Source organism: Podarcis muralis, chromosome 10 (genome assembly GCF_964188315.1).
Source record: "Podarcis muralis chromosome 10, rPodMur119.hap1.1, whole genome shotgun sequence".
Taxonomy (NCBI): domain Eukaryota; kingdom Metazoa; phylum Chordata; class Lepidosauria; order Squamata; family Lacertidae; genus Podarcis; species Podarcis muralis.
The window spans coordinates 22,752,337-22,778,580 of NC_135664.1; the positions used below are offsets into that span (position 1 = coordinate 22,752,337).

Genomic DNA, 26,244 nt, shown 5'->3' on the forward strand with positions numbered 1-26,244 from the left:
TTTGACTTTTGGGGGCCGGGGAGGACTTTCTGGCAACAACCTAGCACATCAGAAGGAAATCTATTCTAAAGGAAATTCTGTGAAATGGGTCCAAACTGGCACTTAAGGCAGCACCGCACATTGCGACTGTTATGCCAATGTTTCCCATAGCAAACTCGTAATGTGTGGATGTAATAAATATGTATACATGAGTTGTTAAACATCTGCATGCATGGCTCTGATGTTTAACAATACCTGGAGCTACTCAATTTAGGGTCCTGAATTTAAGCGTTCTATGTGGCTTAATGGATTTTTCAGTTGTATAGTACAAACATTTTATTAAACTCCCATTCAAACTGCTTGGATCTAATCTGCTTAAAGATCTTGAAAAGGCAAGCAGCTGAATCAGTTGGTTTTTATTGTTTAGGTCTGAGAGATTCCTAAAGTAAACATGCTAATTATTGAAGAGTAAATTAATTTTTTTATAGCTATAGCCATTGGTAATACAACTCAGAGAGATATTTTAAATGAACCTGTCAATCATACACGCAGGGAGCCTGTATGTGACTGGTTTTATGCTTAGTATTTTTGAAAATCAGGTCACTTATTTCTATATAGGGAGTCAGAAGGCTATTTATAAGCAGCTACCCTGTTTAAAAGTTGTTACTTTGAGGTTGATACGAAAGACTTTTCAAGCTGCCTAGTTTTCCCCCATAAATACTGAATTTATTCCCTAACTTAACTAAAAAGAGGGAATGAGATGGGCTTATTTTTCCAAACAGTTAGGACATTTTAGAAAAGGCTACATTAGAGTTGCAGTGTGGGGTACACTTACCCGGGAGTAAATTCCACTGAGGCCAGGAGAACATGGTGTTGAAGTAACTAGGCTACTAAAACAACATTATTGGTTTTTCTTCTGAATAAAGAAGAAAAGCTAGTATCTTTACTAACAGATAGATTTTGGATTTTTGCCCAGATTAATTTGTAACTTGGAAGTTCAGTAAGATTTCCAGAGGAGTGCTTTCAGTTGAATGTAAGCCATGCAGCTTAGTTTTTCCAGCCCTCAAAGTATAGATAGCCCAATAAACAATTTAAAAGGAACGACAATGGTTATAGAGCAGAGTTCTAACGTTACTTAACTTTCAGCATAAGGCTGCCATTTTAAGCACAACTGCCTTGAGGTATTTTATGCTAGCTGCTGTTTCCAGGACATCTTATGAAAGTGGAGGCGGGGGGGTGGGGGACCCAGTAACTTTCAGCAGTAATACTGGCAGGCTTCTGCAGGAAGACGAAAAAATGCACAGAATACTATGGAAAAAAATAAGCCTGCCTTTTAATGTCAGCAAGAAATTTATGACTGAAAAAAGAAGAGACTTCTTTAATGGCCATATTTGGGAAGGAAGCCAAGATTCTTCCCATTCTCAGCTTTCCTGAACTAAACCGTAGCAGTTGGTATGTGGGGGATGCAAACCTGAGTATCTGCTTTGTTGCCATGGTAATAGGGATGAGGGGAAACTTGAAGGCAGTTGGTGTGATTCACCCCTCACACCTACATGAAGCTGAAGAACACATAGCCAGCGAAGTCTGTGTTAAAGGCATCCTTCATGATGCAGAAGGGCCTAGCTCAGAGCAGCTGCCAAGCGTGCAAAAAGTCACAGGTTCCATGTCTGACGTCTCCAGACAGGGCTGGGAGAGAATGTCTGTCTGAAACTCTGGAAAGCGACTGCAGCTAGTCGGTGTAGACCAGGGTGATCCAAGTCATCCCTCCTCCTTCACGAAGTCTGGTTGCTCTTTTCCAGCTTTGGAAAGGAGGTGGGAAGGGTCTAGGGCCTGCCAGAGCCTAGCTCCTCCTTCCCCAAGCCCAGTGCCTCACTTAGCCAGCTTTGGGAAGGCAGCGCGAAGGCAGGCTGGGAGCGAGCAGCACATTTTGGGCTCGCTCCCCACCAGTGTTGGAAATTCAGATATATCAGTTGGGCACCAAATAGCTCCTTAAACCAAGGTTACAGCTGCCATAGCGGAATGTCTAGTTGCCATTTTGGGACAAGACGGCTCCAAAGTCTTATTTTTCAAACGATGGACCAACCTTTAAAGCCCTAAACGGCCTCAGTCCTGTATACCTGAAGGAGCGTCCCCACCCCCATCGTTCAGCCCGGACACTGAGGTCCAGCGCTGAGGGCCTTCTGGCGGTTCCCTCATTGCAAGAAGTGAGGTTACATGGAACCAGCCTTCTCAGTAGTGGCACCCGTCCTGTGGAACGCCCTCCCATCAAACGTCAAGGAAATAAGCAGCTATCTTATTTTTAAAAGACATCTGAAGGCAGCCCTGTTTAGGGAAGTTTTTAATATTTAATGCTGCATTGTTTTTAACACTCGATTGGGAGCCGCCCAGAGTGGCTGGGGAAACTCAGCCAGATGGGCAGGGTATAAATAATAAATTATTATAATATTATTATTATACCTAGTTCAGATGACAACCTTGAGCTGGGTTGCATATCCTAATTAACTTAATTTGTTCATTTATTCATCTACTTTAAATATATATGCTTATGAAATGGCAGGTTGTTACAATAATCCTGCCAATGTTCTTATTTGTTTACAATTTGTCTGTAAATATTCAATAAACCATTTCCATTCTTTTATAAAAAGTTTGTTATCTTGATTTCCTTTTTTTGGGGGGGGGGTAAATTTTGCAATTTCTGCATATTCCATCAGTTTTTGTATCCATTCTTCCTTTGCTGGGACTTCTGCTTCTTTCCATTTGGGGGCAAGTAACATTCTTGCCGTTGTAGTAGCATACATGAATCAGTTTCTGTACAGTTTGGGTAGGTCTGTCCCTATAATTCCCAAAAAGGAAAGCTTCTGGATTTTGTTTTGTTTTTACAAACATTATTTTAAACATCTTTTCCAATTCATTATATATCATTTCCCAGTAAACTTTAACCTTACTACAAGACCACCACATATGATAAAGATAACCTTCTTTCTCTTTACATTTCCAACACTTATTTGATTCAGATTTATACATTTTTGCCAATTTACTGTTTCCATGAGACTTTCCACTGAATCAGACCAGCTGTTCCCAACCTTGCACTCTCCAGATATGGCTGAACTCCAGCTCCCATTAGCACCAGCCCATATTGCCAGTAGTCAGTGGCTCCCAGAATGCATAGCATTGGTATTTCATGCTCTTTACTGGTGCCAGCAGTGTTGGCATGCAAATGCTAAAATGGTGTGCTGTACGTGTTACCAAGCCTTTCAACATGATGCTCATAGCACAGAAGGGCTTTCCTGTGGCTTGTGTTGTACCTTAATAAGACTGGCCTTAAGGACCTCATGGTCCTAAAGGCTGTTTCAATTTGTGCTGGCAGATTTCTGGGCTCCCAGGTGTGGTCTGTTCATGTGATCTATCTGATGTAAATGCTTATGGGTTCCAAGTGCGCTAACATCTATTGTTTACAATACTGGGGGACAATTATGGCCTCATTTCATGTGAGCAGGGGTGAAGGGTGGGGAAAGAGTGTGGGAAAGAAAAAGTGAGGGAGGAGAGAGAGAGAGAGAGAGAGAGAGAGAGGGATGCATCACCCAGTTTTGGATTTGAGTCCTGCCCGCTGCAGGTGTGCTGCCTCTAACATATTTCCCCTGAGGGAACAGTACCATTTGACAGAAACTCCTGATATATAAAGTACATTTACAGTGCTACCTCGGGATACAGAGGCTTCAGGTTACAGACTCCCCTAATCCAGAAATAGTACCTCAGGTTAAGAACTTTTCTTCAGGATGAGAACAGAAATTGCACGCCAGTGGCAGCGGGAAGCCCCATTAGCTAAAGTGGTACCTCAGGTTAAGAACAGTTTCAGGTTAAGAACGGACCTCCAGAACGAATTAAGTTCTTAACCCGAGGTACCACAGTATTAAGGAGCATTACAGACATCACAGGCTGTGAAGGAAGTAGCTGTTGAGATCCATTCAGACTTTTTGCCTTTCACAAACCTCTATCTACACCAGCTCATCTGTTGAGGAACCTGTGCACAATTGCCGTGAAGCCCCCGGGCATTGCAAGGAATTCTGTATATATTCTAGGGTGCACCCATAGTTCATCTGGAGCAGGGGGCTATGGGCTATTGAATCATACTGTTGCCAAATAGGTTAAACTGGGAGTATAACCTGCAACACATTAAGTGTTCTCCTACAGCTGCACAGGAGAAAATGATAAGTGGCTAGCAAGCTTCTTTTCACGAAGCACCCTGTTCCACTGAGGAACTCCTGATAAGCTTCCAATATTCATTTGTACACACCATTTGAAAACTTCCACAATGCACTACCCACCCAAGTAAAACCCACTTCCTTGTGCAAAGAAAGCCTTGGCAATTAGTGTGCTGGCCCTTAGACATGGGCCACAGGGAAAGCAGCAGTATAGCAGTCAACCTAATTTAGTAGAAAGGACAGGCTTTGATTCTGCCTTATTGAGTTTTTTTTTTTTAAAAAAAAGTAAGAAAATGGTGGTGATCTTGTGATTGAGGCCTGTATCAGTGCCAATGGACTGGTTATGGAATGGTGTTGAATGACAAAATGTACTAGGATTTTTACACGATATATACTGAAGACGCATTTCTTTGTTTTGCAAAAGGTGGACTTGACAGATGGGTAGCATAACACAAAATAATTATTTAAAGACATTTCATGCAAAAGCTGCCTGAAGCAGACTTGGTATCTGTTAACATTTTGTATCACGGAAGGTAGATTCTGGTATCTCCTTTAACCAATGAAGGGAGAGGTTTCTAAACTTGCAAAGAAATAGCATCTGTGGAATCCTAGAGTGGCTGGGGCGAACCTGTCAGATGGGCAGGGTACAAGTAATTAACAACAACAACATCTTAAACTATGTATTCTGTACCTGAAATCCTAGGTTCAGGCTACTGATCTATACACAATTTATCTGGGATTAAGTTCCACTGAACTCATCCTGATTTAATTTGGGTAGGCACACATAACATTGTGCTCTGATTTGATTTTGTTGCTCATTGAAAGACATTTGTGCTATTAAAGTAAAGGTAAAGGGACCCCTGACCATTAGGTCCAGTCATGGCCGACTCTGGGGTTGTGGCGCTCATCTCGCTTTATTGGCAAAGGGAGCTGGCGTACAGCTTCCGGGTCATGTGGCCAGCATGACTAAGCCACTTCTGGCGAACCAGAGCAGCGCATGGAAATGCCGTTTACCTTCCCGCTGGAGCAGTACCTATTTATCTACTTGCACTTTGACAAGCTTTCAAACTGCTAGGTTAGCAGGAGCAGGGACCGAGCAATGGGAGCTCACCCCGTCGTGGGGATTCGAACCGCCGACCTTCTGATCGGCAAATCCTAGGCTCTGTGGTTTAACCCACAGTGCCACCCGCATTTGTGCTGTTACAATTGCACAAATGTGTTCTTATAAAACATATTCAATATTTATCCTTATACTGTATCCATACATGCTGCATCAAACCAGTGAAAACTTGTTTCCTAATTAATTGGTCATAATTAGAGCAGATTAGAATCCACCATGCACAGTAAGCATGCCTTGAAATTCATTTGGGAACTGTTGTTGCTCAGTTGTAGAGAGCAATGGTATGTATTGCTTTCAAAAGATTCCAGGTTCAATCCCAGCATCTTCCAGTAGGGATGGAAATGGCCCATATCTGAAGTCCTAGGAAAGTGCTACCAATCTGTTGGTTGACTCAGTATGCTGCTTCCTAGATATCTAAAATGCGGGGAAAGCCCTCTTTTCTCACTTCATTATGAATACAGCAGGGCAGCAATGATTTGTTAATGGCCATACCTTAGTGTTAAGTGATCTTGTGTGTGCATCTCAACAACATTCTTACTGATAGGACTTTATGGCTTTAAGTAGAAATAGCTGGAGGACAAAGATTTCTTAATGGACCTTTCAACCTGGTTTCCTTTATTATTATTTTTTTTGTCTGAAGTTTACCTGCTCTGAATATATGGTTCTCAGATTTCTTCCTTAGGTCTTCCACCAATGGAATTTTAACAGGTCTGGGACTCTCTAGGCAGCCTTACTTACTGGCTCAGATGTTGTCCTTATGTTATATCTTCCCAGTATTTGCTGCAAGCATATATTTTTTTAAAAAAATCAAGTAAAAAAGAAATATCAGAGAGCAAGCTTTTTAATGGGCCAATTCAAGAGCAGAGAACAGACACTCCCATAGGAATTAAGAGCTGTTATAAATGTATCTACTTTCCTTTTCAAGTACCTTTGATAATGCATATTTTTGGCACCATGCAAGCAGCTCCCCCCCCCCCCATCTCTTGAAACCCCATAGTTTGTCCAGGGAAAAAAACTGCCAAAGACACTTGATGCAAGATGTTTGGTTAGAAGGATACTAAGAACTGTGAAAAGTATCTAATTAGAAACCAGAAGGGTTTGCTTTGCTTTTCCTTTTCCTGATGGGGTCCTATATGATTTTTCAGAACATACCTGCTGTTCTACTCCGGCAATTATTTAGATGACATATAGCCAACCCTGGAGACTTTAAAAGAGGGATAGGAAGCAAATGTCCCTCCAGCTGTTGTTTAATCCAGCTCTCATCAGCCCCAACCAGCAAGCCCAATGGTTATGGATAATGGGAGTTGGAGTCCAGCAACATCTGGAGGATCCAGAGATTTTCCACAACCATTTCAAAGTGTGCAGGTTTCCCACAAAAATATGCATTTGCACATTTTTAGTCACTCTAGTTTGGTTGAATTTGTAATTTATTAATGGTTTCATTAATGGATTAATTCATTAATGGATGAGCCCTGCTTGCAGTTTGTAATTGGTGCATCCTTTTTTGAAGCTTGAACAACTTGAGAAATGCAATCCTGCCCACCAGTCGTGGGGAACCCGTGACCAGCCAGATGTTGCAGGACTCCCGCTCCTATCAGACCTGGCTAGTGATGATTGGAGTTGTAGTCCAGCATCCTCTAGTCTAGAGCACTTGGGTCTCCAGCTATTTTTGGAGTACAACTCCCATCATCCCTAGCAAAGCAGGACCAGTGGTCAGGGATGATGGGAATTGTAGTCCAAAAACAGCTGGAGACCCAAGTTTGGGAAACACTGCTCTAGAGGGCCACGCCCCCCCCCCCACTGCACACACTTACACTGAGGTAAAGTTGACTGAATACAATAGAATTTGTTTCTGAGTAAAAATGCACAGAACTGCACTGTTGGACAACTTTCAAAGCTTATCAGAACATATCGGTTTAATTATTTCCCCTCCAACTCTGAGTGACATATTCATTGCAGAGCATGGACAAGCCTAACTGCCACATTGGGGGGGGTGTTGTATTAAAAATATGTGTGCCTGTGTGTGTGTCTGCTGTAGGATTTAGCTATGGCATCTTTAGAGAGCATGGCATGAGGATGCTTACTGATGAAATTACATTCAGGTGAACAAGTTTGATGTAGTTCTTCATTTAACTCAGGCATCTCCAATCTGCGGCCCTCCAGATGTTTTGGCCTACAACTCCCATGATCCCTAGCTAACAGGACCAGTGGTCAGGGATGATGGGAATTGTAGTCCAAAACATCTGGAGGGCCGAAGGCTGGGAATGCCTGATTTAACTAGTATATTGACTTAAGCCTCCCTGGAACTAGATTTGCTTGCAAAATTCAATCTCTGCGAATTACGTTCTGATCTGCACCTCCTGGGCTAATGTGCAGATTAGAAGTTAGTTATCCAATGGCTTTTGCGTCACACAAATGTTCCCATACAACTAAAAAAAACTTAGCGAAACACATTTAGAAGTGTGAAGTGTCTTCTATAAGACATGTTTAAATGGACCTTTTTCATGTTGAAATTCTTTTGATAGCCACAAATGACTATGGCTGTGGTCCTGAATGGACTTAGGGGTGTATACCTGCAATAGTGGCATGGACCAGAAATAGACTGATTTGCTAGGGGACGCAGGTGGCGCTGTGGGTTAAACCACAGAGCCTAGGACTTGCCGATCAGAAGGTCAGTGGTTTGAATCCCTGCGACGGGGTGAGCTCCCGTTGCTCGGTCCCTGCTCCTGCCAACCTATCAGTTCGAAAGCATGTCAAAGTGCAAGTAGATAAATAGGTACCGCTCCAGCGGGAAGGTAAACGGCGTTTCTGTGCACTGCGCTGGCTCGCCAGATGCAGCTTTGTCACGCTGGCCACGTGACCCGGAAGTGTCTCCAGACAGCGCTGGCCCCCGGCCTCTTAAGTGAGAATTTGTGCTCTGGCGGCGCAGCAGCAGCAGGAGGCCCCATTAGCTAAAGTGGTGCTTCAGGTTAAGAACAGTTTCAGGTTAAGTATGGACCTCTGGAACGAATTAAGTACTTAACCCGAGGTACCACTGTATATTCTTTTGTATAGCGTATGTGTGGGGGTTTGGGTCAGTGTCAGCTGAGTAAGTTATCTTTCTATTTCTTTATTACATTTCCTTGGTAGTGAGAGGTATTGGGGGGCAGGGTGTGGTTGGTTGTCTCTGGTTGTCCGCAGTGGGGTTTGTTTGTATTTGTGAGGGGGGGGGGAGGGCTTGTTGGGTCAGGTAAGCCAGACTGATTTGTATGCTGTTGGTGGATTTTTGTTGTTGACTTGTTGGGCTGTGTATGTGATAAAGGGGAGCCATACCAGGGTGAAGGCATTCAACAACAACAACAACCACAACAACAACAACAACAACAACAACAACAACAATTTATTATTTATACCCCGCCCATCTGGCTGAGTTTCCACAGCCACCCTGGGTGGCTCCCATTTGAGTGTTAAAAACAATACAGCATTAAATACTAAAAACTTCCCTAAACAGTGCTGCCTTCAGATGTCTTTTAAAGATAAGATAGCTGCTTATTTCCTTCACATCTAAAGGGAGGGCGTTCCACAGGGCAGGTGCCACTACCGAGAAGGCCCTCTGTCTGGTTCCCTGTAACCTCACTTCTCGAAATGAGGGAACCGCCAGAAGGCCCTCGGCGCTGGATCTCAGCATCTGGGCAGAACGATGGGGGTGGAGATGCTCCTTCAGGTATACAGGATCGAGGCCGTTTAGGGCTTTAAAGGTCAGCACCAACACTTTGAATTGTGCTCAGAAACGTACTGGGAGCCAATGTCCCCATGTTAGTTTCAGTTTATTGGTTAGCTTTTCTAGTAAGGCTGTTTCCCAAACAATTTGATACCATTGGTCCATGTTTACTCCTGACAGGTCTCTCCAGTGTCTAGCTATGAGGCTTCTGGCTGCTGAGAGTAGGTGGGTTATAAGCCCTGTATAATGTGAGTGGTGCATATCCCTTGTAGGACTGCTGTCCAGAAGGGTTGGATTTTAGGGCATTCCTGCCACATGTGAAGGTATGTCCCTGTGGAGGTGCAGCCTCTCTAACATTTTGGTGAGAGATTCCCTAGTTCTGATCACATTCATCCCAGACTTCAGTTTTTTGTGTGAATTTGTTACCATCATTCCTCAGATAAGCACTGCTGTCTGGGCAGTTGCTCATGAAATCGTTAGTGAAACATTCTTGTCTGGGCAACTGTTAGGGTTGTGACTGTTGGTATTTTAATTTATTGGCTATCCTTCACTTTAAGATCCCAAGGGAGGTCACAACAGTTCAAAACAGATTCAAACAGTTTAAAACAAATTGCAAGCACAAGAATAGGACGAGTCCTAAGAATATACATTTTGATGTTGAAGGTCAGGTTGAAGAGATGTGTCGTCACCATACAGGGAAAACTATAGGAGGGAATTGGCGCAACAATGCTAATTCCTGTTTCTGTACAGTGCTGTTATCACAAGAAGACCGTGATACTTTGAAGCAAGATTTCAGGTTTCTCTCCAGTAGCAGGAGTTCTAGACATTTTATAAATGGCTTTTTTGTGCACGGTTCTTTGAATCAAGTAACAAGCATGTTTCAATGCAATAATATTTCCTGCTCCCTTACTTTCAAATGACACACAGCAACTGCCACTTATGTGCAACTGGGTATTAAATTATACCGAGCCCACGAATTTGATAGCTGCAGGAACAAAAAATCAACTGAGAAATTGTATTTTGAATTCTTTTGTTGTCTACCCTCATGCAACAACAAAGCAGGCTCTTTAAAGTTTAAATAAAATCTCCCATGTTTAAGTTTTGCATGCCAAATGTCACCCTAGAGCAACATTTCCTTGCGTGTAGGTCATAAAACCCAGTAGAATGGAATAGCTGTGCTACGCTTGGTCCTGAACTGGAAATACTTTACCTGGCTGTTATTGCCCATCAGGTTGAGGGGGAGTTACTAGTAAGCAACATGGTGGCAGGCAGAGAAAGATATGTTTTTCTTCTGGGCATTGTTATTTTGTTCTATTGTTCTAATGGCCAAAGGGGTTGGTTACAGAGAGTATTTCCCCCTTGCTTTTAAAGCAGGGTAACTCTTAATTTATTCAGGCAAAATGACTATCAGTGGCACTTGTGCAGCTATAATTTATTTAGTCAAATAACTTTTTGTGAAAGGCTCTATTTGCCGTTCATCTGCTCTGATTTGTGTTTTTTTCCCTTTCCCGACCCCAGTTTTAAAACCTCTCAACTTACAATTAGCAAATCAACGTCAATTTTTTGTTGGAAATGTAAAGAAGTAGACGACTTCTTTTACCATATGTGGTGGACATGCAGAGTGGCTAAGGACTTTTGGGAGATGATTTACAATGAGATAAAAAAGAGATTTAAGGTAACTCTCCCAAAAAGACTGGAAGTCTTTTTACTGGGCATAATGAGCAGATATCCCCCCCCCCCCAAAAAAAAATCTATTTCTTTACAGCCACATGAATATTATATGCACAAAAATAGCATGATGCGACAGTACCTACCAAAGAAAATTGATAGAATATGTAGAAATGGCAAGTTTGACTTGTAAAAATTAGAGATCAAAAAAAGATTGACATTAAATAGCATTGGAAAATGTTTGTGGAATATTTAGAAACTCAGTGTAAATATTTTAAAACACAAATAGGATTTGAGTAAGAACAGCAGAGGGAAGGGAAGTTTCATTTTCTTTTGTGATAAGACAAAGGTATAGAGTAACCATAATATGCAGCATAAATTGAAATTTTGGCGGAGCCATTGAGGGAGGGAGGAGAAGTTGCAGGTGGATTGATTGATTGTTAAATTTGAAATGTTGCTGAATTTTTTATGTTTCAAAATTCACAAATAAAGTAGTTAAAAACTCTCTTAACTTACTAGTCTGTCAATTTCGCTTCCATGTATTTGAAGCAAGTTACTGTCAGCTAATTAAGCTGGGTTTTCAATACAGTTGTACCTCGGAAGTCGAATGGAATCTGTTCTGGAAGGCCATTCGACTTCCAAAACATTCAAAAACTAAGACATGGCTTCCGATTGGCTGCAGGAAGTTCCTGTAGCCAATCGGAAGCCATGGAACCCACGTCGGACGTTCAGGTTCCAAAGAATGTTTGCAAACTAGAACACTTACTTCTGGGTTTGTGGCGTTTGGGAGCCAAAACGTTCAAGTCGCAAGGTGTTCGACTTCCGAGGTACGACTGCATTTTCTGGTTTTCAACATCGCGATATAGCACCAGCTAAACATCGCAATATACTGATATCATAATGTCTGAAATAAGGATGGAGCTATGTAGATGCATCGGCTGGCTTCATGGCTTTCCTCACACTGTGATTTTTGCATAGCACACAAACACACCTCATGATTTGCGATATATTGCCAGGTCAAAAGCTATGAAACTGATACCATGAGGTGGACTTCAAACCAGTTTGGGATGGTATATCACCCAGCCCTAACACACACCATGCTGGCAAACACATGGATGCTGGTCTTGGTGCTTATTGGCCATGATGCAAACACATTTGTTCCTATTCTCATGGGAAGCATCAAGCCTTTAAACTAAAATTAAAGAACTACGGGTACTTTTTTTTTTTTTTTACTTTCCTGCTGCATTAGGTGACTTTCTGACTTGTGTACATTGTTTTAATCATTGGTTTTCCTTCATTTTGCAGAAAAGAGAGTTTGATGTGGACAATCTCAGCAAATCAGAACTGCGGATGCTCTTGAGTGTTCTTGAAGGGGAGTTGGAAGCACGAGATCTTGTGATTGAAGCTTTAAGGGTATGTTCCTGTTTTTAAATATATAGAAATTTTACATCCGTAAAGAAAAATAAAATTATTATTATTATTATTTCTATACTGCTCTTCATCCAAGGATACATAATATAGTAACAAACAAACAAACCCCACAGTTTAAAAGGCCATAGATGGTTTAATAAGCCAAAGGTCTGAGAAAAAAAGGAATGTTTTTTCCTGGTGCCTAAAGATGTAACAAAGACACCAAATTGTGTTTGTTTTGTTACTACAGTTGTACATTGGTTTCCAAACAGCTTAGTTCTCAGACGTTTTGGCTCCCAAACACTGCAAACCCAGAAGTGACTGTTCCCGTTTGCGAACTATTTTTGGAAGCCAAACGTCCAACGGGGCTTCCGATTGGAGCTTCCTGCAGTCAATCAGAAGCCGTGCTTTGGTTTTCAAACATTTTAGAAGTCGAATGGACTTACAGAACAGATTCCATTTGACTTCCAAGGTACTATTGTATATGATATTTTTGCCATGTTCAAAGGAGATTCTCATAAAAAGCAGGAGGAATCTCTCTCTCTCTCTCTCTCTCTCTCTCTCTCTCTCTCTCTCTCTCTCTCTCTCACACACACACACACACACACACACACACGGTATGCATTTTTAAATAAAACATATCAGTAGCATGCTAGTACCAACTTTTAAAAGTCATACATAGTGGGAAAAACAGTAATGTGAAGAAGTTCACCCAATACTAAGATAAACGTAGTAGATAACTGGAGTTGGATAACATGCTTATTCCTACAACTTCACAACCGGGCTGGTCTATATTTAAACTAGTTTTCTGTAACTGGGCAGAAATAAAGGTATTTATAGGCAGCTCTTGCTTCATAAACTTATGTGAGGAGTCACACAATGCAGCCACATGAACTTTCTTTCACAAAAGGATGTTCTCAAAGAGAATATCAATGCTTAGATACCAGAAGAGACGTGTTTCTTTCTAATACATCACTTCCTAGGGGAATCTTGCGCTTTGTGGCGGTAAAATATTTAGCCTTAAGTTCCTATATGTACTGGTTTGAAAGACTGAGAGATTTCAAATCCCGTTAGAGTTCCCTCCCACACACTTCGTGTTAATTTAAGGAGAAAATAATGGAGGGGAAAACCACCCAATATGACACGTAGTCATTGTTTCTCTCTATATATACATTGCTAGGATTCGCCTATCCTCCTTTACAGGCTATATAATGTTACGCTTGCCATAAGCAGACTAGACAGATTTTGTAGTACTGAACGCCGTGGATAAAGAGCATCGAAGAATGAAAAAATCCAGTGTCCCTAAGCTTTGATTCCAAGAAAGGAATTACTCAGAATTACTCCCCCAAAGTCCAGCCATATTAGCCTTTTGCAGCAAAAATAACAGTCTAGTGGCACTCGTAAAGACTTACAGATTTTTATTGCATTAACTTTTGTGCACTATAGTCTACATGCCAAATACAAAAACAAATCAACTAGGTCAGACTACTACTCAGTAATAATCTGCTACAGGACAAACCTAGAAGAATAAAATGACCGGACACCACTTGTCACTTAAAGTTTCCAGCGGAAGCTACTCAAACTTAGCACCTATGCTCTATAGTCCATTCTGAACAATGGCATTTCCATGATACAGGCCTTGAATAGTAGGCCTTGTACTTCCTTACTGACAGATCTCACACCTTAAATAGCTACTCACCAGTAACAGCGGGGCATATAACAAAGTTATGGACACAGGGACAGCTCCTGTGATAGATCTAGATGCCAGCTCTGTCCACATAACTACACTGGCAACAAGTATTAGAAGACCTAATAATGCCATTCGTGGTATCGGGTTCATTCATCTTCCAATGTGATATATGCCATCATCTGCCAGCAATGCCCTTCTGCATTCTACATAGCACAAGCAGGCTAGTCTCTATGCAGAAGAATAAATAGACACCAATCTGACATCAGAAATGGCAATATTCAAAAGCCAGTGGGAGAACCATTCAGGACACACTGCAAATTACTTTAAAATGGCCCTCCTGGAGCTAAAGAACTCCAAAGAGAGACAGCAATGTCATTCTAAATTTGTTAGTCTTTTAAGACACCACGAGACTTGTAGTTGTTTTTACTCAAAATTAAGTGCACGAACCCAGCCAAAGCTACTGAGCCTGGCAGTTTGTATAAAATGAGTCGCGTTAAAATATTGATCCATCAGTTTGTTATTCATGGCAGCAATTCTCTGATGGTAGCAGATGACAAGTAAAACGTTGCCTAAATGCGACCAGGTGGAATGGACTGTGGGATGGGTGGTTGTTGTTTTTCCTTGGATCAATATTGTTCCACAAGTGACTAAGACAGGTATGTTTAGATCAGCTGGGCCAGTAAATATTTTTGCACACTGATGAGCTTTGAGGATTTACTAGCATGGTTATGTCAAGCAAAGCTCGACCAGAAGCCAGTGTGTTATGGTATTGAGGGTAGATTGTCAAACCAAATCCCAAATTCAAACCCCCACTCAGCCCATGAAGTTCGTTGTATCACCGTGGGCCAGACACCTGTATAGCTCAGCCTAATCTACCTCATGAGGTGTTTTGAGGATAAAATGAGTGGGAAAAGAGCCATGCATGCAGCCTTAAGTGTCTGTGAGGAAAGGTGAAATGAAAATAGAATTAGATAGTAAAAATAATATGCTAGATTTTCCCAGCCCTTCAATGCCTTTTTGCCCATTGTGTTGTGTATTGTTCTCTTTTCTCTCTCACACACACATGGATCGTATCCACTGTGGATGTAATGGGGGCAGAGAGCAGCTTGTATAACTCCTAACAAATGCCTGTACATACCAGGAGCCCTCTCCTGTATTCTGTGAACTTTAGATCTAATGTTTAAAAAAAACACATTCAAAAAGTACAAGCATCAAAGTTTGTAGGGACTGTTTGTGTGGAGTTTATTTTGGTGGGGAAAGATACACACACCAATAAGACATTTTCCAAATCACATTTGAAAACATGCGAAATGTGGTTTTTATTGGCAGCAGGAGTGCATAGTATACTTGTTACATATTTTATTATTGTGATTAATTCTTATATCCCACCTTTTATAGCAGTACGAACGAATGCATTGTTGTTTATTCAAACGTTTACAAACCATGTTGCAATTTAGATGTTATTAAATGTTCAACTGTATTATTAACCAGCTGTGATTAGTTCAGGACCTGTTTCTAACAATGCCAAGTCCTGGATTGGGTATTAACATTACAGAGTGGTCCATTAGTCCCGTACAGTCCTTCATCATTCCAAAGATTCAGAGATGTTTGGAGAACTTGTTGCCCTCACATTGAATTCATTAGCTTCCACCTTCTGTCTATGTGAAGATTTAAACATACGTCTTTCATACTGGTAGATGTTCACATGCAGTAACATTTTGAGAGCTTGATCAAGTTCATTGTGGTCTCAGCAGCTGTTCACAGAATAATCCCTGTACAGTAAAGACAGGCGGTCCAGATGTTGGACTGCAATTCCATCATGGCCAATCCAGAGGGATAATGGGGGTTGTAGTCCCAACAATATCTGGGGGCACAACCCTGCAGGAGTGTATTACAGAAGCCAAGCCCACCCTCCCATGGTACTGAGTATCAATAGGCTGGGAAGCCACCTAGATTTTTAGGAAGACCCCAAAATGATGTGTATATCCTGGACTCTGCTGTTCTCTGTGGGATCCCTCCACAAAGAAGTGCTATTTGCTTATGGGACTAGATCAACCCCTTTGTTTTGATGTTTATCTAAGTCATTAGCTGCTCAAGTTTTTAATATCCATTTTAGCTCGGACTGTTTGTTTATTTCCAATTTCTCTTTTCCCTTTTTAAAACACTGCAGGTGGTAAATGAGTATTTGCCTACGAAAATAAATTTAGATTTCACCTCATGCTCTGCCATGCAGATAATTAGAAATAGAGGAGAGAGATTGCTCTGGATACTTTTTTAATATATGGAAGCACTTGAGCTTAGAATAATTCATTTCAAGTTCTAGGAAGTCACCTGATTTGATATTTATTGCAAAGTTAACACCAGGGGAGTGTTTAAAAGCAGACTTCGGTGTCTATTGCCTTTTGGAAATGAGAATCTGATTTTTAGAAGGTAATATGTAGTGCTGAGGAGAAAAATAATAAAGCTGTTCATAAACAAGAAAGACAAAGAAGTTTAAATCTTCATGGCTCCAATTCAGCGTTAGTCATGCTCAATAGCTTGTGGTTCCAGATGGGGATGTGCTTTCATATTTGCATCAAAAAGTGTATCCAGACAATCTAGTGGAGCCCAAGTGAGGATTCAAATGCATTTGTAGATTTGTACGCAAATTCACAGCTTAATCCATGTTCTATTCACAGTTGGCCTTCCAGCTTGCCATCTGAATTATGGCATTGTGTGTATGTGTCAAGGATCTCCTGTTTTGGACCCTAGATCCCTCCCCCCCCCCTTACACTAGATTCTCTAATAAAATTTACTGTCTTGAATTGGAACAGACTGGAAACCATTCAAGATAACTGGATGTGAATGATAACGCTTAAAAAAAAAAATGCACGCAAGCTGTGAGTTAAGATACTGGGAAATAAAGACTTCTGAAGATCAGATCTGAAGTAGCTGAGCAGATATTAAAACCAAGCCTTTTGACTGTTTAGAGATCCCAATCAGAATTGCAGGTTCAGAGGCTATAAAAGTCGGCAGGAGGATCTCTTGCTGAGAATATAGCCTTAAAAAGACAAACAACTGTTAAAAATTAATCTGAACTGTTACAGTGCTGATTCAGCTTTGTACAGAAGGATAAAGAAGGTCTTTAACAAATGCAGTGTGTTCCATATTTGGCTATGTTTCTCTGATGTGACATGTGTATAACTTTCAGAGTGAACTAGGGATCTGTAAGTGAAAAACGGACTGTATACATAAGACATTGTGTGTATACAATATGCTCTCTCTGTATATGGTATGCTCTGTGTTTTACAACTAGCTTGCATTATGTTTAGTTTTAAGTGCCATATGAACTAGAGAATTGTTGATAGAACTGGTAGAAAGAGATTCGGCAAGAAAAAAAATGTTTTATGTCTGCAGTGGTACAAATAATGGGAATATTGAATTAAGTTTTCATGTTATCTTTGTTTAGGTTAGTTTTTCATCATATGCCTTCTGTCCATAATATTGGTATCTAAGTTCATCCACAGCATGATCAGGGTTTGCCTTGCATAACAAAGCAGAATCTAATATCATAAACAGAGATAACAGAGACCACGGTTTATCAGAACTAAGAAGCTTCCAGGTTAGCACTGCTGCAGAATCTCTGGGTAGTCCTGAAATGATATTGACCGCATCACATCAGTTTAGGGTGCATGCATGAAAATGACCCACAGATACAGCCCTACATTGGAAGGGTAAAGGCATACACTTTAATTTTTAACACCATAATTATATCCAGAAGTTTGTCCAGTACTGATAATGCAGGTTTCCTACAAACCATAGTTTGTGAATCAGAATGCAGCCACAGAAACAAGTCTTCCCTTAGCTGGAAAGAACTTTTTGTTGCATTTATATCTAACATTTTCCTCCAATGAGCTCAAGGCAGTGTGCATGGTTCTCCCTCACGTTATTTAATCCCCACAACAACCCTGTGAGGTAGATTAGGCTAAGAGACAATGATTGGCCCAAAGTCAACCATTGAGCGAGCAGGCATTTGAAGCCTGGTCAACGAGGTCCTAGTCTGACACTCTAGCCACAACACCACACTGGCACTGATTTTTCCCTTGCCAGTCTTAACCAGTGACAACTTAGGTAATCATAGAGGCTAGAAAATATGCATCCATTATCTTGGAAGCTGCTGCAAACTGCAGCCACAATCTTCTGGCTAACATGCTATATTTGAGCAACTGAAAATTGTCAGGCACATGGATGGGAGTAGAAAGTGCATTGCCAGAATTGACCCCCATTCTTCGTATCAAAGTATACCACACACGTGATCACTGGAGCAATACTATTGGCCCATAATATTGCATCTTAATTTGCCCCTCTCCCTTAAAGATACCAAAGATGTTAGACAACTCTGGCCACCTTGTCAATAATTACGTTTCCCCACAGCAGGTGGATTTGTTGTTAATTGCAATTATGCCTGCTTCGGTTGTTTTTTGAACGAGGCCTAAGTTGTTAAAATGCATGGCGTGTGCACAGAACAGATTTCTGCCAAAACTCAAACTGAAAAGCAATCTCTCAGGAAACGGCTCAGAGGTAGAATTGAGTTCTAAAAAGGTTACAGCAACCACCGAGGGAAATTACTTGGCAATTTTTTTGTTCGATTTCTAAAATTGAAAGCTCTCACCTGAGAAGTGTCCTGTTGCCTGTGCATTTGAGTACATTGACCTTGGTTCAGCATATTTAGTAGCTAGAAATCGAACCAGCAATAAAGAGAAAGTCTGATGGCTCCCTATGCAGATAGGCTTGTTTGAAAACAAGAGAGATTTGCAAAGAAAACCTGCGCATGAATTCTAATGTAGTTCTGTAGAATGGCACCAAGCAAGTCCTTGCCTCCGGGAGCTATAGGAGCTCTCAAAGGAGAGTCAATATGACGTAGTGGTTAGATTGTTGGACTAGGATGTGGGAAACTAGAGTTCGTATCTCCACTCAGCCATGAAGCTCACTGGGAAACTTCAAACCAGTCACAATCTGTCAGACACAGAGGGTTATGTACACCAGGGGTCAGCAACCTTTTTCAGCCGTGGGCCGGTCCACCACCCATATAGTCTGGTGGGCCAGACTATATTTGGGGGGGGGGGATGAATGAACTCCTATGCCCCACAAATAACCCAGAGATGCATTTCAAATAAAAAGGACACAGTTTCCTCATGTAAAAACACGCTGATTCCCAGACCGTCTGTGGGCCAGATTGAGAAGGCGTTTGGGCCGCATCTGGCCCCCGGGCCTTAGGTTGCCTACCCCTGATGTACACCATCTTGAGGTTCTTGGAGGAAAGGAGGGATGCAATGTAACAATAAATAAATATGTATTGTTGTGTGGACCGTTGTATCTTGGAAACTTTCTCCCTTTCCTAGGAACCCTTGCAGTGGGCATTTGTAACCTCTCTGATAGGATAGCTCCAGGCTCCATGAATATATTAAAGCAACTGCTTTCACTGCATTTGGTAATTGCTTTTATGGAAAAGCTCCTCAAGCACAGAAGAACATCTCAAGGTCACCTAGATTTCCGAACAGGTTTTTCCCCCCCTTTGTCTTGGCCAATCTGTTGCAGTGAGACTGAGACAGCCGTCAGAGAAACAAAGCGTCATTTCCTGGCTCAGCGTCACCAACCTTAAAAGCTGTCTCAGCCACTGTTGTCTACCTAAGGCAGTTAACTTAGAGCCATTCAGATGTTGCTGAAGTATAATCTCTTACCATAGCCCGTGTTGGCAGAGATTGATGGGGGCTGGAGGCAAACAACCACAGGAAAAGCCACAGGTTCCCCACCTCTGGTCTGTACTGACAATCTTCTGCAGGCCTGTCTAGAGATGCAGGAGGTTGAACCTAGGCCTTATGCATCCAGAGGATGCCCTCTGCTACGCATTTATGTTCATTTCACAGCTGTGGGTGTTTAACCTTGTTTTGCACGGAGAAGCGCTTAAAATTGGTGAGTGTAAAAAGGCTCAACGTTATTTCCTTGGGTGAAAGTCTTCCAGGAGCAAGTTTTTATTTTTTTCTGGAACAGAGAATGGTGGGAGAAGTTTGTGTCTTTCCACACTTGCCATTTATAGTGGCATAGTTTCATTTAACTAATCTGAGCGGTGTTTTAGGCAAGGAAATGTGCCTGTATGTCTTACAAAGCTTTCATGAAAACCGTCCACATGCTATGTCCCAAGTATAAAGCCATACTTTCTATAGCAGAGTTTGTAAGACACCTGCTGTAATATACCGGTAATCTGCCTTTTTGCCAGTATGAACTTTGACTTTGCCCCACACCACAACTCACTTTTGCCCTTTGACAAAGGAAACCACACAGTGAATGAAAAAGGTTGTGCATTCAAAATGTGGAACTTTGCACTTATAGCTATGCATATTAAACATTTTTCTCAATGTTGCTATCTGTCTCTCACTTTATGCCAGCAATATTATTTGACCAGAGGTAAATTCTAGACTCTGGGGGCAGTAGTCAGCTAAAATTTACTCAGAGTATACCCATTGAAATAAATGAACATGACTAAGGCCCCTAAATTTCAGTGGGTCTACGCTGAGTAAAATTTAATTGAATACCACCCTATGTTAGGATGGCAGCCTACGTTCGTTGTACTTCAACCTAACCACATTTAGCTGGGAGTAATCCCTAGCTAATTCAATAGGATGTATGTCTATTCTGAGTAGACATGGTTAGGCTTGTGCTGTAAGTCTAGATCCAACCTATAGTTTGTAGCATTATCCCTAAACTAGTAGCGACTGACTGGGGAAAAGACCTTCAGGCCATGATGGCTAAGCGAAAACAGGTTGCAATCCCATACCTGGGAGTATGTACCACTGAACTAAGTGGGGCTTTCTTCTGAGTAGACATGCATAGAATTGCCCGGTCAGTGCGTAATGAGGATGCAGATTCCATGCTGAAGAGTATGGTTAACATAATAAGGCCCTTATCCACGCTGCCATGGCTGTTGTAGTTTTGGCTGCTGCACCCCCCAAATGAATTTGTAGACCTTGGAAAGGTACAGGGAAGGGAGACCAAAATGGACACGAATGTCTTTTCTCTGAGTGAAAATATCTGTGGCTATTTAACTTAGAATAAAAGAATGGGAATATAATTTAGGTTTATAAAATGGCATGATGTAAATAGACATTTTTCTGTTACAATGCCAGAACTTAGGGTCGTCCACTAAACTTGATCGGTAGACGTTCCAAGGTTTGTACTTTTTATGCACTTCCTTACACAAAGCACATTTGATTGGTGGAATTTTCTGCCACAAGATGTGTTGATAGTGAACTTAGCTGCTGGAGAGGGGGTGGAATTGTGGAGCTCAGGTCTACCGCTGGCTTCTAGCCATGACAGCAGGGTGGAACTTGCAGGTTCAGAGACAGTAGACTCATGAATTCCAGTTTCTGGGTGGTCAGTTAGCAAGGGAGCCCTGTTGCCTTCACGCTCTGCTTCCAAAAAGCCTCTGGCTGACCCAGTTGTTGGACTAAGTCAGAGGTAACCAATGTGGTTCCCTCCTGATGTTACTGGACTCCAGCTCCCATAATTTCTGACTGTTGGCCATCTTGGCTGCACACGATGAGTGGTGGAATCCAACAACATCTGGAGCATACTGTGTTTCTTACCCCTGTCTTATATGAACTCCCAGTGGGTTCCAGCTGGACAATTGCAGCCTCCCCAGTGTGTCTGGGATGAAGAGTAGGTACTACTGCTTTTCAGCATCTGCTTGTGGGAGTGATAACTCTCTGACCATTAAAAGAAAACAGAACTACAGTAGTACCTCAGATTAAGAACTTAATTCATTCTGGAGGTCTGTTCTTAACCTGAAACTGTTCTTAACCTGAGGTACCACTTTAGCTAATGGGGCCTCCCGCTGCCACCATGCCACCGCCGCACGATTTCTGTTCTCATCCTGAAGCAGAAGAAGAAGAAGAAGAGTTTGGATTTGATATCCCGCCTTTCACTCCCTTTAAGGAGTCTCAAAGCGGCTAGCATTCTCCTTTCCCTTCCTCCCCCACAACAAACACTCTGTGAGGTGAGTGGGGCTGAGAGACTTCAGAGAAGTGTGACTAGCCCAAGGTCACCCAGCAGCTGCATGTGGAGGAGCAGAGACGCGAACTTGGTTCCCCTGATTACAAGACTACCGCTCTTAACCACTACACCACACTGGTTCTCTTAACCCGAGGTACTATTTCTGAAGCGTCTGTAACCTGAGGTACCACTGTATTGCATTGTTGTTGTTGTTGTTGTTGTTGTTGTTGTTGTTGTTGTTGTTGCAATTTATAGGTAAAGGTAAAGGTACCCCTGCCCGTACGGGCCAGTCTTGACAGACTCTAGGGTTGTGTGCTCATCTCACTCTAGAGGCCGGGAGCCAGCGCTGTCCGCAGACACTTCCGGGTCACGTGGCCAGTGTGACAAAGCTGCTCCGGCGAACTGGCACCAGAGCAGCACACGGAAACGCCGTTTACCTTCCCGCTATAAAGCGGTACCTATTTATCTACTTGCACTTAAGGGTGCTTTCGAACTGCTAGGTGGGCAGGAGCTGGGACCAAACGACGGGAGCTCACCCTGCCGCGAGGATTCGAACCGCCGACCATGCGATCGGCAAGTCCTAGGCGCTGAGGTTTTACCCACAGCGCCACCCGCGTCCCTTACAATTACAATTTATATACTACCCTTTATCAAAAGATCCCAGGGGGGTGTACAATATCAAAAACATATCAATGATAAAAACATAATAAAACACATACTGACAGGCAGCCTAATAATAAAATAGTCATCGTAATAACACTCTTCTCTCCCACACTTCCACAGGTTATTAGTTAATAACCGTAGGCCTGGGTAAAGAGGAATGTTTTTGTCTGGAGCCTAAAGACATGCAATGGTGGTGCCAGACGAGCCTCTCTGGGGAGAGCATTCCACAATCGGGGAGCCTGGTCTCTTGTGGCCAGCCTCTGAACCTCTCCAGGATGGGGAACATAGAGCAGGGCCTCAAATGACAAGAGCAGGGTCTGGGGTGGTTAGTTTGGGGAGAGGCGATCCCAGTGGCGTAGCGTGGGTTGTCAGCACCCGGGGCAAGGCAAGTAATTTGTGCCCCCTAACCCGTGGATTTGCGCCCCCTAACCTGTGGATTTGCCCTAACCCCAGATGTTGCGCCCGGTGCGGCTGGCCCCCCCTGCACCCCCCACACTACGCCACTGGGCGATCCTTAAGGTATTGAGGTCATGAGCCATGTAAAGCTTTCTAGGCCAACACCAGCACTTTCAAGTGGGCCTGGAACCTAATCGGCAGCCAGTACAGTTGTACCAGGATTGGTGTTTTATGTCTTTCCTGTTGTATCTTCCCCCTCTGGATATCAAGCAGACTGTGTACTTTGCCACAGCAACCAACCTAAGGCAGTGAGTAACATATACTCAGTTTGGTGTCATGAGGTTTTATATGTACACTTTATAGTGGGTTGAGAGAACGTTGGCAATTCTTCTCCTGAAATGTCAAGCACGCATGTAAACCTTTCCACTTCAGATGAATACTGTACACATAAATCAGTCAGTGTTTATCTTCAGTGCTCTCTGCAGTGCAGGTCGAAATTGCTTCCCAAGAAAACATGGTATCAGGAGAGCAACTTGTAAGTATTGCTTTAAGGTTTACTATCTCAGGAAGAACAATGTAATTTCAGTATCTGAATGCACCTCACTGTTGAGTGCCACTCATAAGTGCTCTAAATAATAAAAAAAATGGAACTGCTGACATTTTAAGCTAGGTAGCTAATGTGGTGTGGTGAATAGCAGATCACCACTGCTTTGGTTTTCTTACTTGTGCTCTTAGTGCCGTTTTGTCAAGTAGATATTCAGCAGTTGTAGCTTTTCCTGGCATGGAGAAGCAGTGATGGGGAAACAGAAGCCCTATTAGTTGCAACCCTAGTGGCTAAGGTTGGGACAGCCTAGAGCAGGCGTAGGCAAACTCGGCCCTCCAGATGTTTTCGGCCTACAACTCCCATGATCCCTAGCTAACAGGACCAGTGGTCAGGGATGATGGGAATTGTAGTCCCAAAACATCTGGAGGGCCGAGTTTGCCTATGCCTGGCTTAGAGTTAATCTGGACAAGACTTGTGAACCTCACTGGATCACCTTTGCCAAGTCTTCCTTACATAGCAGAGATAATGTGGAGATAATTTAAGATTAGGATATACAGTAGTCTGCTGAGAAGTGTTGGACTGTCTTTGGAGAATCAGGTTTAGGATGTCAGGATAGGCAGAGCAAGCGAGCAGAAAAACTGGTAAAGGGGGAAGGTATTCAGAGCAAAATACAGACTTCCAGGAGGTGCAGGGCTTCCCCAGTTACAAAAGAGCAACGCCCAAGCAGGCATAGCTTGGCTGTCAAGAATTGGCTGTTAGTTTATTCTCTTCATGCATCATTTTTATTTTAAAGAGAGATTTGCTGTTTGGAGACAGGTGTCAGTAAGACCATGGCAGCCGCTTTAGTCTAAGTCATGCTTTATTCAGAGGGTAAGAGAACAATATGCCTCCAGATATTTGCTTTTGGGAGTCTCTGGGCAGATCAGGAAACATGAGTGTCTGCAGCCATTTTCAGGCTGCGTTCTTGTAATGCAAACAAGGCAAGGAAACATCATGTCAGAAGCAGATCCTTACTGCAATAACTTACCCTGCAAGGTGCAGATAGAAGCTCACATCGTTCTCCATGAACGTAGCTTTTCACAGTAACTAGTATTTAGGTAGCAGGTGGCCTCATAATAGCACCTTAGTTAAACTTCTTACTCTGCTGCCTGCAGTCTATGTTAGAACAGTAGAGTTGAGTATAGTGGTCACAAGTACTTGGCTCCCCGGGGCAAGACTTGATGACTTTACATTCTATTCAGGTTGCAGACAATAAGTAGGTTCACTTTTAATTGACCTTCAGGGGTTGCAGTGGGCTCTGCTGCCAAGCATTTGCAAGTCCTTGCCAAGTCCTGTGGTTAACAAGGCTCTCCAACTCATTGAGCAGTTGCCAGTGCGTGTGTCTCCTTCCACTTATCCCAGTCCCTGTTTCAACTGTTGATCATTCCACCCCTTTAGGAGGATGAGGAGAAGAGGGGGGAATTAGGGCTACAACAAAAATCAAGGGCATTTTTATTTCCCTGTTTCAAATCACTTTGCAAAAGCCTTTTAACGTAAAGAGCAATGGAATAAAGCTTTTTTTAAAGAGAGTTTTTGGTAATCCAAGCAAACGAATCAAGCGAAGTTGCCTCTTTATTTATAATGGCTTCATTCTCTTGGCATTTCTTTTATCTGAACAAAGATGGATTGCTTAAAACCACAAAGTCAAGCCCCGGTTTTGGCTTGAACAGTGGGGCCACGACCGTAGTCACTTATTATACATTAGCTTTTTCAAATTAGCATCAGCTTCCAATCCATAAAATCCTTGCCCTAATGAATGCCTGCATAATGGTTGAGATCCTGCTGATAAGTAAAGACGAATGAGACCTGCAACAAAATATTGTGATGTATTATTTCCACCTCCTTATATTGGAGTATTCTTGTTCATGGTTCCGGCCATCCACGTCCTCCTTCAGCAAGCCATTCCATACTCAAATCACTACCCCCTTTTCCATTTTTATTTTCCTCAATGGTTTTGCCTTTTCCAGATTTTCTTTGTATTTCTGCAAATCCTGGGGTTCCCCTGAGCATGCCGATGCTTTCATTTCCTTCTCAATGGTCTCATTTTGCCTTCATTTCCCTTGGCACTCATCACCTGATTTTGCTATTAAAGACAGCGGGAGGACATTTCTTGCAAATATTTCCCATGATATTTGCTAGCTCACTTACCCATATTCGCCACCACTGCCTAAAACAAAGAAGACACCCAACTTTTGCAAAAAAAATTAATCTCTGTTCGCCCAGGAAGCCATTCATACCTTAGATGACCAGGTGATTAGCTGGTTTTAAACTTGCAATGGCAATAGTCAATTTAAACCAAGTAGGTAGTGATCATTATGGATTCATTAGAATGTGACAATGTAATTTTTTTTATGTGGCATTATTCACTGAATTAGCTCTTCATGACTCTCAATGGAAGGACTACCTTCTGTTTAGTAATTAGTGCTTGAGAAAGTCAGTCTTTCACTCCCCTGTGTTCTTGCTCACCATCTGGAATCCCACTAAATAACTTAGACCTGTGAAATATTTTTTGTTTCTTATTTATTCCATCATACTCCAGTGTCTTCCCTCAGTGCTTCCCTCAGCACAGCTCAGACTGATCTATGTTGCGTCTTGACCCTGAAGGGCTGGAGAGCTATTTGCATACAATCTCCCATATGTAATTTAAATAATGCTGCTTGATTATGGCCAACCAAACTGGGGTGTGTGTGGGTGTGTGTGGTGCTTTAGAATGCTTATGGTTTGTGACTTTTTGTTAGAAAGAGTCTAACATCTCTTGCAGTCTTTGTATCCATGCCGGGTTATATTAATACCTAGAACATTGGT

General features: G+C 42.3%; 1 protein-coding gene across 3 annotated transcripts in view; it reads left to right on the forward strand.

Annotated features, from left to right (window-relative positions):
- Positions 1-26,244, forward strand: part of CTTNBP2 (cortactin binding protein 2) — a 112,172-nt gene that overhangs the window by 1,934 nt on the left and 83,994 nt on the right. For all 3 annotated transcript variants that reach the window (XM_028747697.2, XM_028747698.2, XM_028747696.2), the window contains exon 2: positions 11,975-12,082. In XM_028747697.2, coding sequence (XP_028603530.2) covers positions 11,975-12,082 — 108 coding nt within the window. The remainder of the gene's footprint in view (positions 1-11,974; positions 12,083-26,244) is intronic.